The following is a 13075-nucleotide window of genomic DNA, read 5'->3' as shown; positions in this document are numbered from 1 at the left end:
ACCCCTTTATTCTGAGCTTGTTGTCCCTGCACACTCCCAACTATTACTGGGGGTAAATGCAACTCCTGGGGTTATCCACATCCAACTGCCATAATGTCTACACAGGAATATTCATCTGTGAAGCCCTTTCTCCTTTTATTTCCCTTTTCCACATAAAAGGTTGTCCCCAGGTATCAGTCTCCTGTATGTGTGCAGAATACAGTATGGAGTCATGTTCAGCCATTGGTATCTTTATTCATGTGGCTCCACTTTGTACCCAACACTGTGGATTCATCTCAGAACAATACAGAACTGAGTACATAAAATACATACATACATAATCAGCAGCTTATTGCTGGTAAATTCCAAGGTCGGCTATAGGGGTTGGCTTGAAAGGCACATGTCCAGGTGGCAACAGTGGGGGGATCACTAGTCACATAACTCTTCTGCTTGTCAATCCCATGGATTATATATCTTAGTCACTAGAGCAGGGATCCCCAACCTTTTGAACCCGTGAGCAAAATTCAGAAGTAAAAGGAGTTGGGGAGCAACACTAGCATGAAAAATGTTCTAAGGCTGCCAAATAAGGGCTGTGATTGACCATTTGGTAGCCCCTATGTGGATTGTCAACCTACATTGAGGCTCTGTTTGGCAGTGCACCTGGTATTTATGCAACCAAAACTTCTCCTCCAGGTCACCAAGCCTGGAATTCAAAAAAAAGAACCTGCTTTAAGGCCACTGGGAGCAACATCCAAGGGGTTGGAGAGCAACATGTTGCTCACGAGCTACTGGTTGGGGACCACTGCACTAGAGAATATAACTGTCTCATCATCTAGTAATGGGTAGGTCTAGCTTCTGGCAGGCTTTCTATCGGAGCATGAGGCACAGCAAAACCAAGGCCTCTATCAGGCACACCAGAACCTTCCATCAAGGAGCACCACCAACTCTTGATTCAAAGCCCAATCAGATGAGTTCTGCGTCACCTCCTTCTCCTCTAAAAACAGTACAACAAGGGAACGCTCCAAGTAGTAAAGAAAAGGTTTATTAAATATTTAAAAATACACTCACAATGTATTCAAAGAGAGAAGGCTTATAGTAAAATTATACCCTTCAGGCTCAACGGGGTTCATGCTTCAACAGCCCTTCCTTGGGGCATCACCAAGTACCACTGTCCAACTTACTGTCCTGTGTGAGTGAGAAGATGAGTATTGAGACTCTTTTTTTGTAGCATAATCTTTCCCACACTTTGTGCACACAAACTTCATTACACGAATGTGGGTCCGAAGATGAGCCCTCAGTGTAGATGCTTCTCTGAACATTTTCCCACATTCGGCACAAGCAAAACGTTTCTCCCCTGTTTGCGTGTGAGTGCCAAGATGATAAATAAGGCTGCCCTGATCCTTAAAGCTTTTCCCACACTCATTACAGATAAATGGTTTCTCCCCTGTGTGAATGCGTACATGTAGACCAAGTTCAGAACTAGATTTAAAGCCTCTCCCACACTCACTACACTCATATGGTCTTTCCCCGGTGTGACTTAACTGGTTATATTTAAGTCCATGTTTCAATCTAAACTGTTGGCCACACTCCAAACACTAAAAAGGTTTCACACCAGAATAAATGAGACACTGTAACTCCATTTCTCTTTTTTCCATGAACCTTTTCCCACACTCCATGCACTGGAATGGTTCCTCTCCAGTGTGGATCATTTGGTGACTTTTAAGGTTTTTCTTTTGTGTAAAGGTTTTATCACACTCCATGCAAGGGAAAGTCTCTCCTGTGTGATGTCTAAGGTGATTAGTGAGTGAAGCCTTACAGTTAAAGGTTTTCTCACACTCACTGCAGGCAAAAGGCTTCACTCCAGTGTGACTGTGAAGATGAGTATTTAGATAACTTTTCGCCTTGTATGTTTTCCCACACTCAGTATAGACATGTGGTCCTACTTCTTTGTGTTTACCAAGCTGATTTTTCTTTAGTCTGAAGCCTTTTTCCAACTCCATACCGACAAAGGGCTTCTCTCCTGTATGAATTAGAAGATGGACATTGAGTTGACCCCTATGGCTGAAGCTTTCCCCACACTCAGATACAGATCTTGTCTTTTGTGTGAGTCTTAATCTGAGTTTTAAACGTGTTCTTATTCTGGCAGCTTGTCTTGTACTCCGTGTAGTTATAAGAATTTTCTTTTGAGTGAGTCTCTAGATGACTGTTGTCCATCTTCCCCTTTTCATTGTGATTTTCATGTTCCTGAAGGTCCCTGTTCCATAAGAAGTCCTTATTACATTCAGTGCAGGTGAATGGTTTCCTCCCAGTATGAAGCCATTTGTGAGCTATGAGGATCTTTTTGTGTGAGAAACATTTCCCACATTTAGAGCAGACAAACGTCCTCCCCGTGTGAATTCTCTGGTGGGTGAGAAGGTTCCTATTGCTACAAAATCTCCTTTCACATTTTGGGCAGATAAAAGGTTTCACAGCACTAATGATTTTAGCCACGGTGTTTAGTTTTTTGCTACTAAAAAGTGATTTTAATCCTGAGTTCAAGTTCTTTTTTTGAGAAATGTTACTCTTCTTCAAACCGTGCTGACATTGCTTGTTAGTTTTTATGTGCATCTTGAGAGCAGAAGACCTCTTGTCTTTGTAATATTTCTGGTTGGATGATCTACAACATTCATTGCACGGCTCCCTGGCTGACTGACTTTGGATTTGGCTGAGAATGTGATGAACATCTTTAATTGAATTAAATCCAGTCGTTCTGATTCTCTTCCTATTGGAGATCTCTGGTCCAAATGGGACCAATCGATATCCTGCAGCAAGGAGGCTCCAGTTCTTCTCTTTATCAGGCCAGTTCTCTATAAACACAATAAAATAATGACTTCAAATAATAATCATTAAAAGGCAACAAAAAAGGATAGGGTTATGTGATGTACATGGGGCAACAGCAGGGTGGAAACTACACAAATGTATTAATATATATCTATATCTATATATCTATATCTATATCTATATCTATATCTATATCTATATCTATATCTATATCTATATATATATATATATATATATAGTGAAAAAGGATTGCGGCACTCACAGGGTTTTAGTGAAAAACCAAAAAATGTTTTATTATTAAGCCTCAACGTTTCGGGGGATCGAAACGTTGAGGCTTAATAATAAAACATTTTTTGTTTTTTCACTAAAACCCTGTGAGTGCCGCAATCCTTTTTCACTGCTTATTTCCCATGCTGGCACCCATGTATTAATTTTGTCTACGGAGTGCACCATTCCTTTGGTTATATATATATATATATATATATTATATAATGCATCAGATGTGTGACAGATATGTCTTCTCAAGTTGAATTCCACCAAATATTGTTTTTTCCTCATGAAAGAAACCTCCCAATACCCATTCATCTCTCAATCTCACTGAGCTTATAGTTACATGGAATTTCAATTGATGGCAGTGTCTGTCCATTTACATTCCGGTTCTGACAAAGTTTCAAGTCAGCTGATAAAAATCCTGGAGGAGAACGGACTCCTGTTACATTGTAAGAATCAGACCCAGAGAACCGAAAGGGACAGACATGATTCTTTTAGTTTGGACTCCACCTGTTACAAGTTCTCTTTGTTGACCAACAGCCTTAGTGTAGTTGGGGGGGGGGGAAGCGACTCCAGGAATAAGGAACAGATAGTTTCCTTTCTTAGACACTGACAGGAGTTGCTGTTTCAAACATTAGAAAAGACAGTGCAGAAAACATAAACAGCTGGATAATGCTTTTATTTTTAAGTTGCTTTGAATTACACTTTTCTTTCATGAAAAAAAAGGTTTGGGTGGAGATCCGCTTTACAGAGATATTATACTGACCAATTAAGAATCTATATTAAAAAATGATTGTATAAGGATGTGTTAAAATAGCCCCTGTGTGTATCGTCCATAGTCATGTAAAGGATATACTCTGCCTGTGTGTGACATACTCTTACAGCCCTATGCTCCCTGTGTTTGTCATACTCTGCCTATTTCTGTCATACTCTGCCCGTGAGTGACATACTCTGCCCGTGTGTGACATACTCTGCCTGTTTCTGTCATACTCTGCCCGTGTGTGACATACTCTTACAGCCCTATGCTCCCTGTGTTTGTCATACTCTGCCTGTTTCTGTCATACTCTGCCCGTGAGTGTCATACTCTGCCCGTGTGTGACATACTCTGCCTGTTTCTGTCATACTCTGCCCGTGTGTGACATACTCTGCCTGTGTCTGTCATACTCTGCCCGTGTGTGACATACTCTTACAGCCCTATGCTCCCTGTGTTTGTCATACTCTGCCTGTTTCTGTCATACTCTGCCCGTGAGTGACATACTCTGCCCGTGTGTGACATACTCTGCCCGTGTCTGTCATACTCTGCCCGTGTGTGACATACTCTGCCTGTGTCTGTCATACTCTGCCCGTGTGTGACATACTCTGTGTATCTGTTTACCCAATTTTTATATTGAACAATTATTTTAACAGGTACCTGCTCAGCGCCCCTTATCACCCTAGTCAGTTGCCTTTAATGTGTCGAGGCACATTAGTTCCGAGTGGTTCCCCGGGGACTTGGAAAGACTCAGCACATGGATTGTGGGACACTTACTGATTTGGAGATCCATTTTTCTCATGTGGCTTGTGTTGTGATCTTCTTCCTCCTCCTCCTCTTCAGAGGCAGATGAATTTTGTCAATTTCCGGTTTTCAAAATGTTTTAGTGAAAACGTTCGAATTGCTAGATTTTTTCCATGAAAACGTCCGAATTGCTAGATTTTTTTTTGTGAAAACGTTTGAATTGCTTGATTCTTTTGTGAAAACGTTCAAATTGCTTGATTTTTCATGAAACGTTCAAATTGCTCGATTTTTTCCTGAAAGCGTTCGAATTGCTAGTTTTTTTTAGTGAAAACTTTCAAACTGCTCAATTTTTTTGTGAAAACGTTCGGATTGCTCAATTTTTTTGTGAAAACTTTCAAATTGCATGATTTTTATGTGAAAACTATCGAATTTCAAGATTTTTTCGTGAACTTTCCGATTTCACAATATTTCGCAAATTTTTCACAGTTTTGCGAATTTTGCGGTAAATTCACAAATTTTTTTCGTCAAAACGGGAGAAATTCGCCCATCGCTTCTAGGCACCATTCAGCAGATCAATATATAATGTGTATAATGTCCCATCCATGTGGGGCGGGTAGAACTCAGGGAGAGTGAGATGTAAGGGTACCGGCAGACAGGGAGATTTGACCCGTGTTTAAATCTGAGCTACATTGTGGGAAACAAATCTCCTTAAATGCTTTCCCTCCCACAATAGGAAATACATAATATGAAATAGGAAAAGAAAGCGGTGAGAGATCTCCTCACATGCCAATACCCGAAATGTGTATCCCAAATAACTAATACTGGAATTATGTGGACAAATGTTTTCATTAATATGTCAGGTCTGCTAGTCTCTTAGTATCATATCCTTACAATATAATAATAGTAATAATATAATAATAATAATAATAATAATAAGCGTAAAGCACAGCTTGATTAAGGGCCTGGATTTGCAGTTTAATTGCTGTCTGAGTGCTCCACTATATTGCTCCTCTAGTGCTCCTTCTAATTGTGTGTCCTACTCACAGAGCAGCACTCACTCCCTTCCCATATGATTATTCAGCACAGACTGATAAAGAGGCAGGAGAGGAGGGAAATCAGATTGACTCTGATGGGATCAGTATGGTGGGTCTATATCCAGTAAGTCTGACATGGAGCTGGACAGGGAAAGGAGGCATGCTCACTACTTATCCATTGGTTCCAGTGTAGATATCTCTCTGAGACTTCATGTCCATGTTTTCTCTAATTTTTTGCAGCCCCCCCCCCAGATAGATATGAATCACCCAGGGAGTGAAAATCCTGGTATATAGTGACTAGAATCAGGGTGGCATTAGAAGTTGAAAAGAGAGGAGGGAGAGGTGGTGCCCACCAAAATTAGGACACTAACTGGACTTAAATAGTGCCATAATAATTGTTGGTTTGTGGGTGAAAAGACTACATACACCCCTACATTCTGCACAGGGCACATTAGTCCTGGAAAGCCACTTGGCAAAACTCAGCAAATGGATTGTGGGTCACTTACTAATATAGAGATCCATTCTTCTCATGTGGCTTGTGCCATGATCTTCCTCCTCCTCCTCTACTGTGCAACATACAGGGGATACAGGTACTCAGAAGACAACACATTTATTCATCCAATATTTAGCAATTAATATATTACAAAGGCATACTGCTATGTTGTATGAGTGAGAAGATGGGTTTTGAAACCTTTCTCTGAAACGTAGCTTTTCCCACACTCTACACATTCAAACCCCTTTACTCTGATGTGTGTCTCAAGATGGATCCTTAGCAAACTCACTTTCTGAAACCTTTTCCCACACTCAACACAAACAAAAGGTTTCTCCCCGGTGTGAGTGTGTAGATGACAAACAAGGCTACTGTGATCCATATAGCTTTTCCCACACTCATTACAGATAAAAGGTTTCTCCCCTGTGTGAGTGCGTAGATGATAAATAAGGCCACTGTGATTCCTGTAGCTTTTCCCACACTCATTACAGATGAATGGTTTCTCCCCTGTGTGACTCCGTATGTGATCAGCAAGTTCACTACTAGACCTAAAGCCCCTCCCACACTCACTACACTCATATGGTCTTTCCCCGGTGTGACTTAACTGGTGAAATTTAAGTCCATGTTTCAATCTAAACTGTTGGCCACACTCCAAACACTCAAAAGGTTTCACACCAGAATGAATGAGACAATGTAACTTCATTTTTCTTTTTTCCCTGAAGCGTTTCCCACACTCTGTGCACTCGAATGGTTTCTCCCCAGTGTGGATCATTTGGTGCATTTTGAGGGTTTTCTTTTCTCTAAAGGTTTTATCACACTCAGTGCAAGGGAAAGTCTTTCCTGTGTGATATCTAAGATGAATAGTGAGCGAAGTCTTAGAACTAAGGATTTTCCCACACTCACTGCAAGGAAAACGCTTGTTTACTTTGTGACTGTGAAGATGAGTATTTAGACCACATTTATATTTGTATGTTTTCCCACACTCAGTACAAACATGGGGTCGATCTTCTCTGTGGGTGCTGAGATGTTCTTTCAGATATTGATTTCTTCTGAAGCCTTTCCCACACTTATTACAGACAAAGGGCTTCTCTCCTGTATGAATTAGAAGGTGGGCAATGAGTCGACTCTTAAGACTGAAGCTTTCCTCACACTCAGTGCAGGTAAAGCTCTTGTCTTTTGTGTGAGTCTTAAACTCAGTCTCAGACATGTTATTATTCCGGCAGCTTGTCCTGTTCTCAGTGTAGATATAAGGATTTCCTTCTGAGTGAGCCCCAAGATCACTGATGTCCATCTTCCCCTTTTCATGGAGCTTCTTATGTTTTTGAAGATCTTTGTTCCATAAGAAGCCCTTATTACATTCAGTGCAGGTGAATGGTTTCCTCCCAGTATGAAGCCATCTATGAGCTATGAGGATCATCTTGTGAGAGAAACATTTCCCACATTTAGAGCAGACAAACCTCCTCCCCGTGTGAATTCTCTGGTGGGTGAGAAGGTTCCTATTGCTACAAAATCTCCTCTTACATTTTGGGCAGATAAAAGGTTTCACAGGACTGCTGATTTTAGCCACAATATTTTGTTTTCTGCTATGTGGAGTCATCTTTCTACTGAGAGATTTTAATCCTGAATTTAAGCTCTTACGGTTTTGGGAACTTTTTATCTTTCTCAAACCATATCGACCTTGCTTATTCGTGTTGCGTTCTGTGGTCTCATTGAGAGCAGAAGACCTCTTATGTTTGGAATATTTCTGGTTGGATGATCTACCACATTCATTGTATGGAGATGGCAACCTTGCGGTTGGACTTTGTATTTTGTCGAGGTTGTGATGAAGACCTTGAATTGCACTGAATCCACCTGTTCTGATTCTGTTCTTATTGGAGATCTCTGATCCAAATGGGACCAATCGATATCCGGCAGCAAAGATACCCCAGTCCTTTTCCTTATTGGGCCAGTTCTCTAAAAACATAATAAAATCAACATTAGTTTTTTAAAGCAAGGTGGAAGGAAAGAGAATTTTCTTGAATGTAGTAATGATGGTACAGATGGGAAGCCCTTTGTGAGATGAGAGATCCTGGTAAGGAGATATATGGATGGAGGAGAAGGGAGAGAAACAGATTTATTGCATATCAACTCAATCCTACACTGTAGGTAAATCCATCTGTATCTCAAGGTTTGACAATAAAGTTGCACGTAGGGGGAGCTGGGGATACAGTTATGTGATGTACACAAGGCAACAGCAGTGTGGAAACTGTACAAATGTATTGGATGATATTTATCAACACTGGGCAAATTTGCCCATGGGCAATAAACCATGGCATCCAATGAAACGGTTGCATTCATAGTTCTACCTGCAGCTGGCTGTAAAAAGCCATTCACTGATTGGTTGCTATGGATAATTGCCCATGGGCACATTTGCCCATTGTTGATAAATGAGCCCCACTGTTTGTAAATAAATACTCCCATCATCAGTGAATCACTGTTTCTTGTTTGCTGAACCCACTGCAGCTTTAATGTGTGACTACGACATTTTAAAGTGGAATAAAGTTACATGTAAATGTTATTCCTAATGAAATCAGTATTTGTTTATCTCTATCTCATCTGGATTATACAGCTGGCTGTGTTGTTTTTCAGTGCAGTGAATATCAACAGGCTAATTGCTTTTAGTTTGAATTAACTGCACATTTTAATTAATGTATATTGGGAAGTTTGTGAAGAATAGCATTTTGAGTCGTGCAGAGAAATCTCAAATTAGGTTTTCTGTATCATTATTATTATAATGTCAATTTTACAGAATTTGTGATCGATATTATGTCATATAACAGGCTTGTTTAATATTAAACTTAATAAAAAGAATTTGAAAAAAGATGAAAAAAATGGCATTTTGTGTTCTTATAAAAAAAAATAATGTTTTGGGGTCAGCTTTCTCTTTAAAGAGATATTATACCAACCAATTAATCATTTATAAAACCCAAGGGCACACGTACATGTCAGGTCACATGAGGAAATTAATGGACAAAGTCCCTTGTTTTGCTTTGTTGGGGCAGAATCTGTATTTTCAGGTAGATTGTCAGCTGTAGGGAGACATTCTAGTTGCATGTAAGTGAAGAGACCTGTAGTCTCGTTGTTCTATCCTTCCTAATTGGTGGCCAGAGCTTTATTTCATATTTCACATATTTCATATTAATGTAGTAGGTGGTTCTAGTGAATTCAGCATCAAACGAGAGTTGAGCTAAATTACTGTTAAAAATTAACTTGTTCCTTTAACATTGTCTCTGGGCAAAGTGCACTTTGTCCCACAGAATTAAACAGGTTTATTTACTTATTCAAAATGACGTCTTCGTGTGCCCTATCACAGGTTATATTGATTTTCCAGCGATTCTCTTTCACCCTTGTTGTACAAAAAGGCTCATGTGCAAGTTAAAGTCATATATTTATTCTTATATCTTACTGGATTATGGGACACTTACTGATTTGGAGATTCATTCTTCCCACGTGGCTTGTGCCGTGATCCTCCTCCTCCTCCTCCTCCTCCTCCTCCTCCTCCTCTCCTGTGCAACATGCAGGGGATCTAAAGAACCTTCCCAGCACTTCCCAGCTGTGTCTGTCCGTGTGTCAGGAAATCTGTCTGTCGTAGACGAATTTTAATGAAGTCTTGGATCGACTAAGTCTCCCAAAATGATCAGGGTAAATTTCCTGTGCTCCTGAAGTTCCATAACTTTGGAAATAAACATCAGCAACTGTACCTTCAGTCTGTTCCGGATCATAATAACTGAACAAATCAGCTCACATTGTGGAGGGAGGAGGAGCCAGAAGAGATGGGCGGGGTTTGCAGAGTTGGAAGGCATCAGCTCACCTTGTGTTGGGAGGAGGAGCCAGAAAAGGTGGGCGGGTTTGTACAGGTGAAAGGCATCAGCTCACAGGGAGATTAGTGTATTTTGCCCACATACACTTAGCATTTGATACATATATATATATATATATATATATATATATATATATGTGTATATATATATATATATATATATACTTTATATATTAGATATGACTGCACCAGGAGTTTATTTTTGTTTGCACTTCCCTACAGAAATATTTTCAAGTTGTATGTATTGTTTTTACACAGACAATTTATTTGCCAATAAACAAAGCATGGTATTTATAGTGCACTTTCAGCACAGAACAGAAAACACTTTATTCGCACTAGAAGTAACAAGTAAACTCAATGGAGGATGTTCCTATGAGATTACTGAAAGATCTGGAGCAGATACAGTATGATAGGACTAATCTGCAGTACAGGTATGGGACCTGTTATCCAGAATGCTCAGGACCTGGGGTTTTCCGGATAAGCAATCTTTCAGCAATTTGGATCTGCATACCTTAAGTCTACTAAAAAAATAATTTGCAAATTAATTAAACTGAATGGGCTGGTTTTGGCTCCAATAATGATATTATTATATTTATAATTTGGATCAAGTACAAGGTATTGTTTTCTTTAAATTAAATAATTTAAAAAAAACATAAATTAAAATTGAGTTTTTGGGAGATGGCCATCCTGTAATTTGGAGCTTTCTGGATAACGGGTTTCCAAATAACAGATCCCATATTTGTATTTTGGTAAGAATCATATCATACCAAGAGGATTGTGTATATAGAATAGGCCTAATGCATTTAATAGTAAAGAATCTAATGAGCACTGGAATTATTCCGCTGGAGGAACGCTCTCTTAAATGTATCTTAAATGTACATTACATCTTGATGAAACTGGCAAGGTAGTTACAAATATTCAAGAAGGGAGTGGGTCTTGGCCCAAGAGAGCCGGGCCCACCGTGTTTTTTCCCAGTGGCCCAGTCCGACCCTGATTTTGCCATTGTGATTGGCTTATTGCTAGAGTTTATATGCTGAGAACTTCCCACACCAGTCAGTTGTACTGAAGAAGCTGCTCGGATGAGAAGTGAAATGTCTTCAATGATTAATCAGCAAGTTTAGTTGCTCTGCATTTACTTCTACTGGATATACCATGATCTGGATGAATGAAAACCTTCTTAGACACAAAGTATACCCCCAAAATGAATACTTAAAGGGATCCTGTCATGGAAAACATGTGCTGCTCCAGCAGAATTCTGCACTGAAATCCATTTCTCAAAAGAGCAAACAGATTTTTTTATATTCAATTTTGAAATCTGACATGGGGCTAGACATTTTGTCAATTTCCCAGCTGCCCCTGGTCATGTGACTTGTGCCTGCACTTTAGGAGAAGAATGCTTTCTGGCAGGCTGCTGTTTTTCCTTCTCAATGTAACTGAATGTGTCTCAGTGAGACATGAGTTTTTACTATTGAGTGTTGTTCTTAGATCTACCAGGCATCTGTTATCTTGTGTTAGGGAGCTGCTATCTGGTTACCTTCCCATTGTTCTGTTGTTAGGCTGCTGGGTTGGGGGAGAAGGGAGGGGGGTTATATCAGTCCAACTTGCAGTACAGCAGTAAAGAGTGATTGAAGTTTATCAGAGCACAAGTCACATGACTTGGGGCAGCTGGGAAATTGACAATATGTCTAGCCCCATGTCAGATTTCAAAATTGAATATAAAAAAAATCTGTTTGCTCTTTTGAGAAATGGATTTCAGTGCAGAATTCTGCTGGAGCAGCTCTATTAACTGATTCATTTTGAAAAATTTTTTTTTTTTTTTCCCATGACAGTATCCCTTTAAACAACAGATAGTTTATATCAAATTAATTGGCATATGAAAGAATCTTACCAAACTGGAATATATATTTAAGTAAAAACTGCCCATTTACATCTCTTGTCTTGACCCGCCATTTCATGATGGTCTGTGTGCTGCCTCAGAGATCACCTGACCAGAAATACTGCAGCTCTAAATGTAACAGGAAGAGATCACCTGACCAGAAATACTACAGCTCTAACTGTAACAGGAAGAGATCACCTGACCAGAAATACTGCAGCTCTAACTGTAACAGGAAGAGATCATCTGACCAGAAATACTGCAGCTCTAACTGTAACAGGAAGAGATCACCTGACCAGAAATACTGCAGCTCTAACTGTAACAGGAAGAGATCACCTGACCAGAAATACTACAGCTCTAACTGTAACAGGAAGAGATCACCTGACCAGAAATACTACAACTCTAACTGTAACAGGAAGAGATCATCTGACCAGAAATACTGCAGCTCTAACTGTAACAGGAAGAGATCACCTGACCAGAAATACTGCAGCTCTATCTGTAACAGGAAGAGATCACCTGACCAGAAATACTACAGCTCTAACTGTAACAGGAAGAAGTGTTAAAGCAAAAGACACAACGCTGTCTGTTAATTGGCTCATGTGACCTAACATGTATGGTTTGTTTGTGTGCACAGTGAATCGTACAATCCCAGGGGGCGGCCCTTATTTTTTAAAATAGCAATTTTCTATTTATGGTTACCCAATGGCACAAACTACTAAAAAAGTAAATTATGATGAAAATGGTTTATTTACAACACTCAATAGTAAAATCCAGGTCCCACTGAGACACATTCAGTTACATTGAGTAGGAGAAACAACAGGCTGCCAGAAAGCAGTTCCATCCTAAAGTGCTGGCTCTTTCTGAAATCACATGACCAGGCAAAATAACCTGAGATGCACCTACAGACCAATATTACAACTAAATACACTTGTTGGTTCAGGAATGACATTTTATATTATACAGTGAATTATTTGCAGTTAGGGTTGCCATTTGGCTGGAATTTTACCGGCCTGGCCGGTAAAAATGATGGTTGATTCCAATGTTATCCCGCGCTTTAGCCTGGCAACAAGACTGGTTACCCTTAGACTGGCTGCAAGGTTAGGAAATCAGGAATTTCCTACATGAAACCCAACCTCATGGGTATTGTGTGGGTACCCAACCCGATGCAGGTCTCAATCTCACCTCCCCCCTGCTCCCTCAGTAGTTCAGCCACTGCATCTTTCTACATGAACGTTACATGGAGGCTGGTGGTAAG

At 40.0% G+C, this 13075-nt stretch overlaps 3 protein-coding genes across 3 annotated transcripts in view; all 3 read right to left on the bottom strand.

The window, feature by feature from the left end:
* Nucleotides 1-13075, bottom strand: part of LOC121394826 (zinc finger protein 239-like) — a 601589-nt gene that overhangs the window by 374985 nt on the left and 213529 nt on the right. The gene's annotated exons all lie outside the window — the stretch shown is intronic.
* LOC108718447 (oocyte zinc finger protein XlCOF15-like) lies at nt 1006-4751 on the bottom strand. The gene is made up of 2 exons (XM_018266779.2): nt 4598-4751; nt 1006-2825 (listed from the first exon to the last, which is right to left on the bottom strand). Exons 1-2 carry the CDS (start codon nt 4620-4622, stop codon nt 2059-2061), a joined length of 792 nt encoding a protein of 263 aa, XP_018122268.2. The 5' UTR covers nt 4623-4751; the 3' UTR covers nt 1006-2058.
* Nucleotides 6193-10047, bottom strand: LOC121394805 (gastrula zinc finger protein XlCGF57.1-like). The gene is made up of 2 exons (XM_041566916.1): nt 9553-10047; nt 6193-8041 (listed from the first exon to the last, which is right to left on the bottom strand). Exons 1-2 carry the CDS (start codon nt 9566-9568, stop codon nt 6255-6257), a joined length of 1803 nt encoding a protein of 600 aa, XP_041422850.1. The 5' UTR covers nt 9569-10047; the 3' UTR covers nt 6193-6254.

Source organism: Xenopus laevis, chromosome 6L (assembly GCF_017654675.1).
Source record: "Xenopus laevis strain J_2021 chromosome 6L, Xenopus_laevis_v10.1, whole genome shotgun sequence".
Taxonomy (NCBI): domain Eukaryota; kingdom Metazoa; phylum Chordata; class Amphibia; order Anura; family Pipidae; genus Xenopus; species Xenopus laevis.
Note: the sequence above shows the minus strand (reverse complement) of the source record. Positions and strands in the feature narration are given on the sequence as shown.

Bases quoted from the DNA above. Each gene is read 5' to 3' on its own strand.
- LOC108718447 (XM_018266779.2), bottom strand. From the start codon at position 4,622: ATGAGAAAAATGGATCTCCAAATCA. The intron at 2,826-4,597 runs GTAAGTGTCCCA...TTGTGTTTATAG, and splicing joins AAAAATGGATCTCCAAATCA to AGAACTGGCCTGATAAAGAG.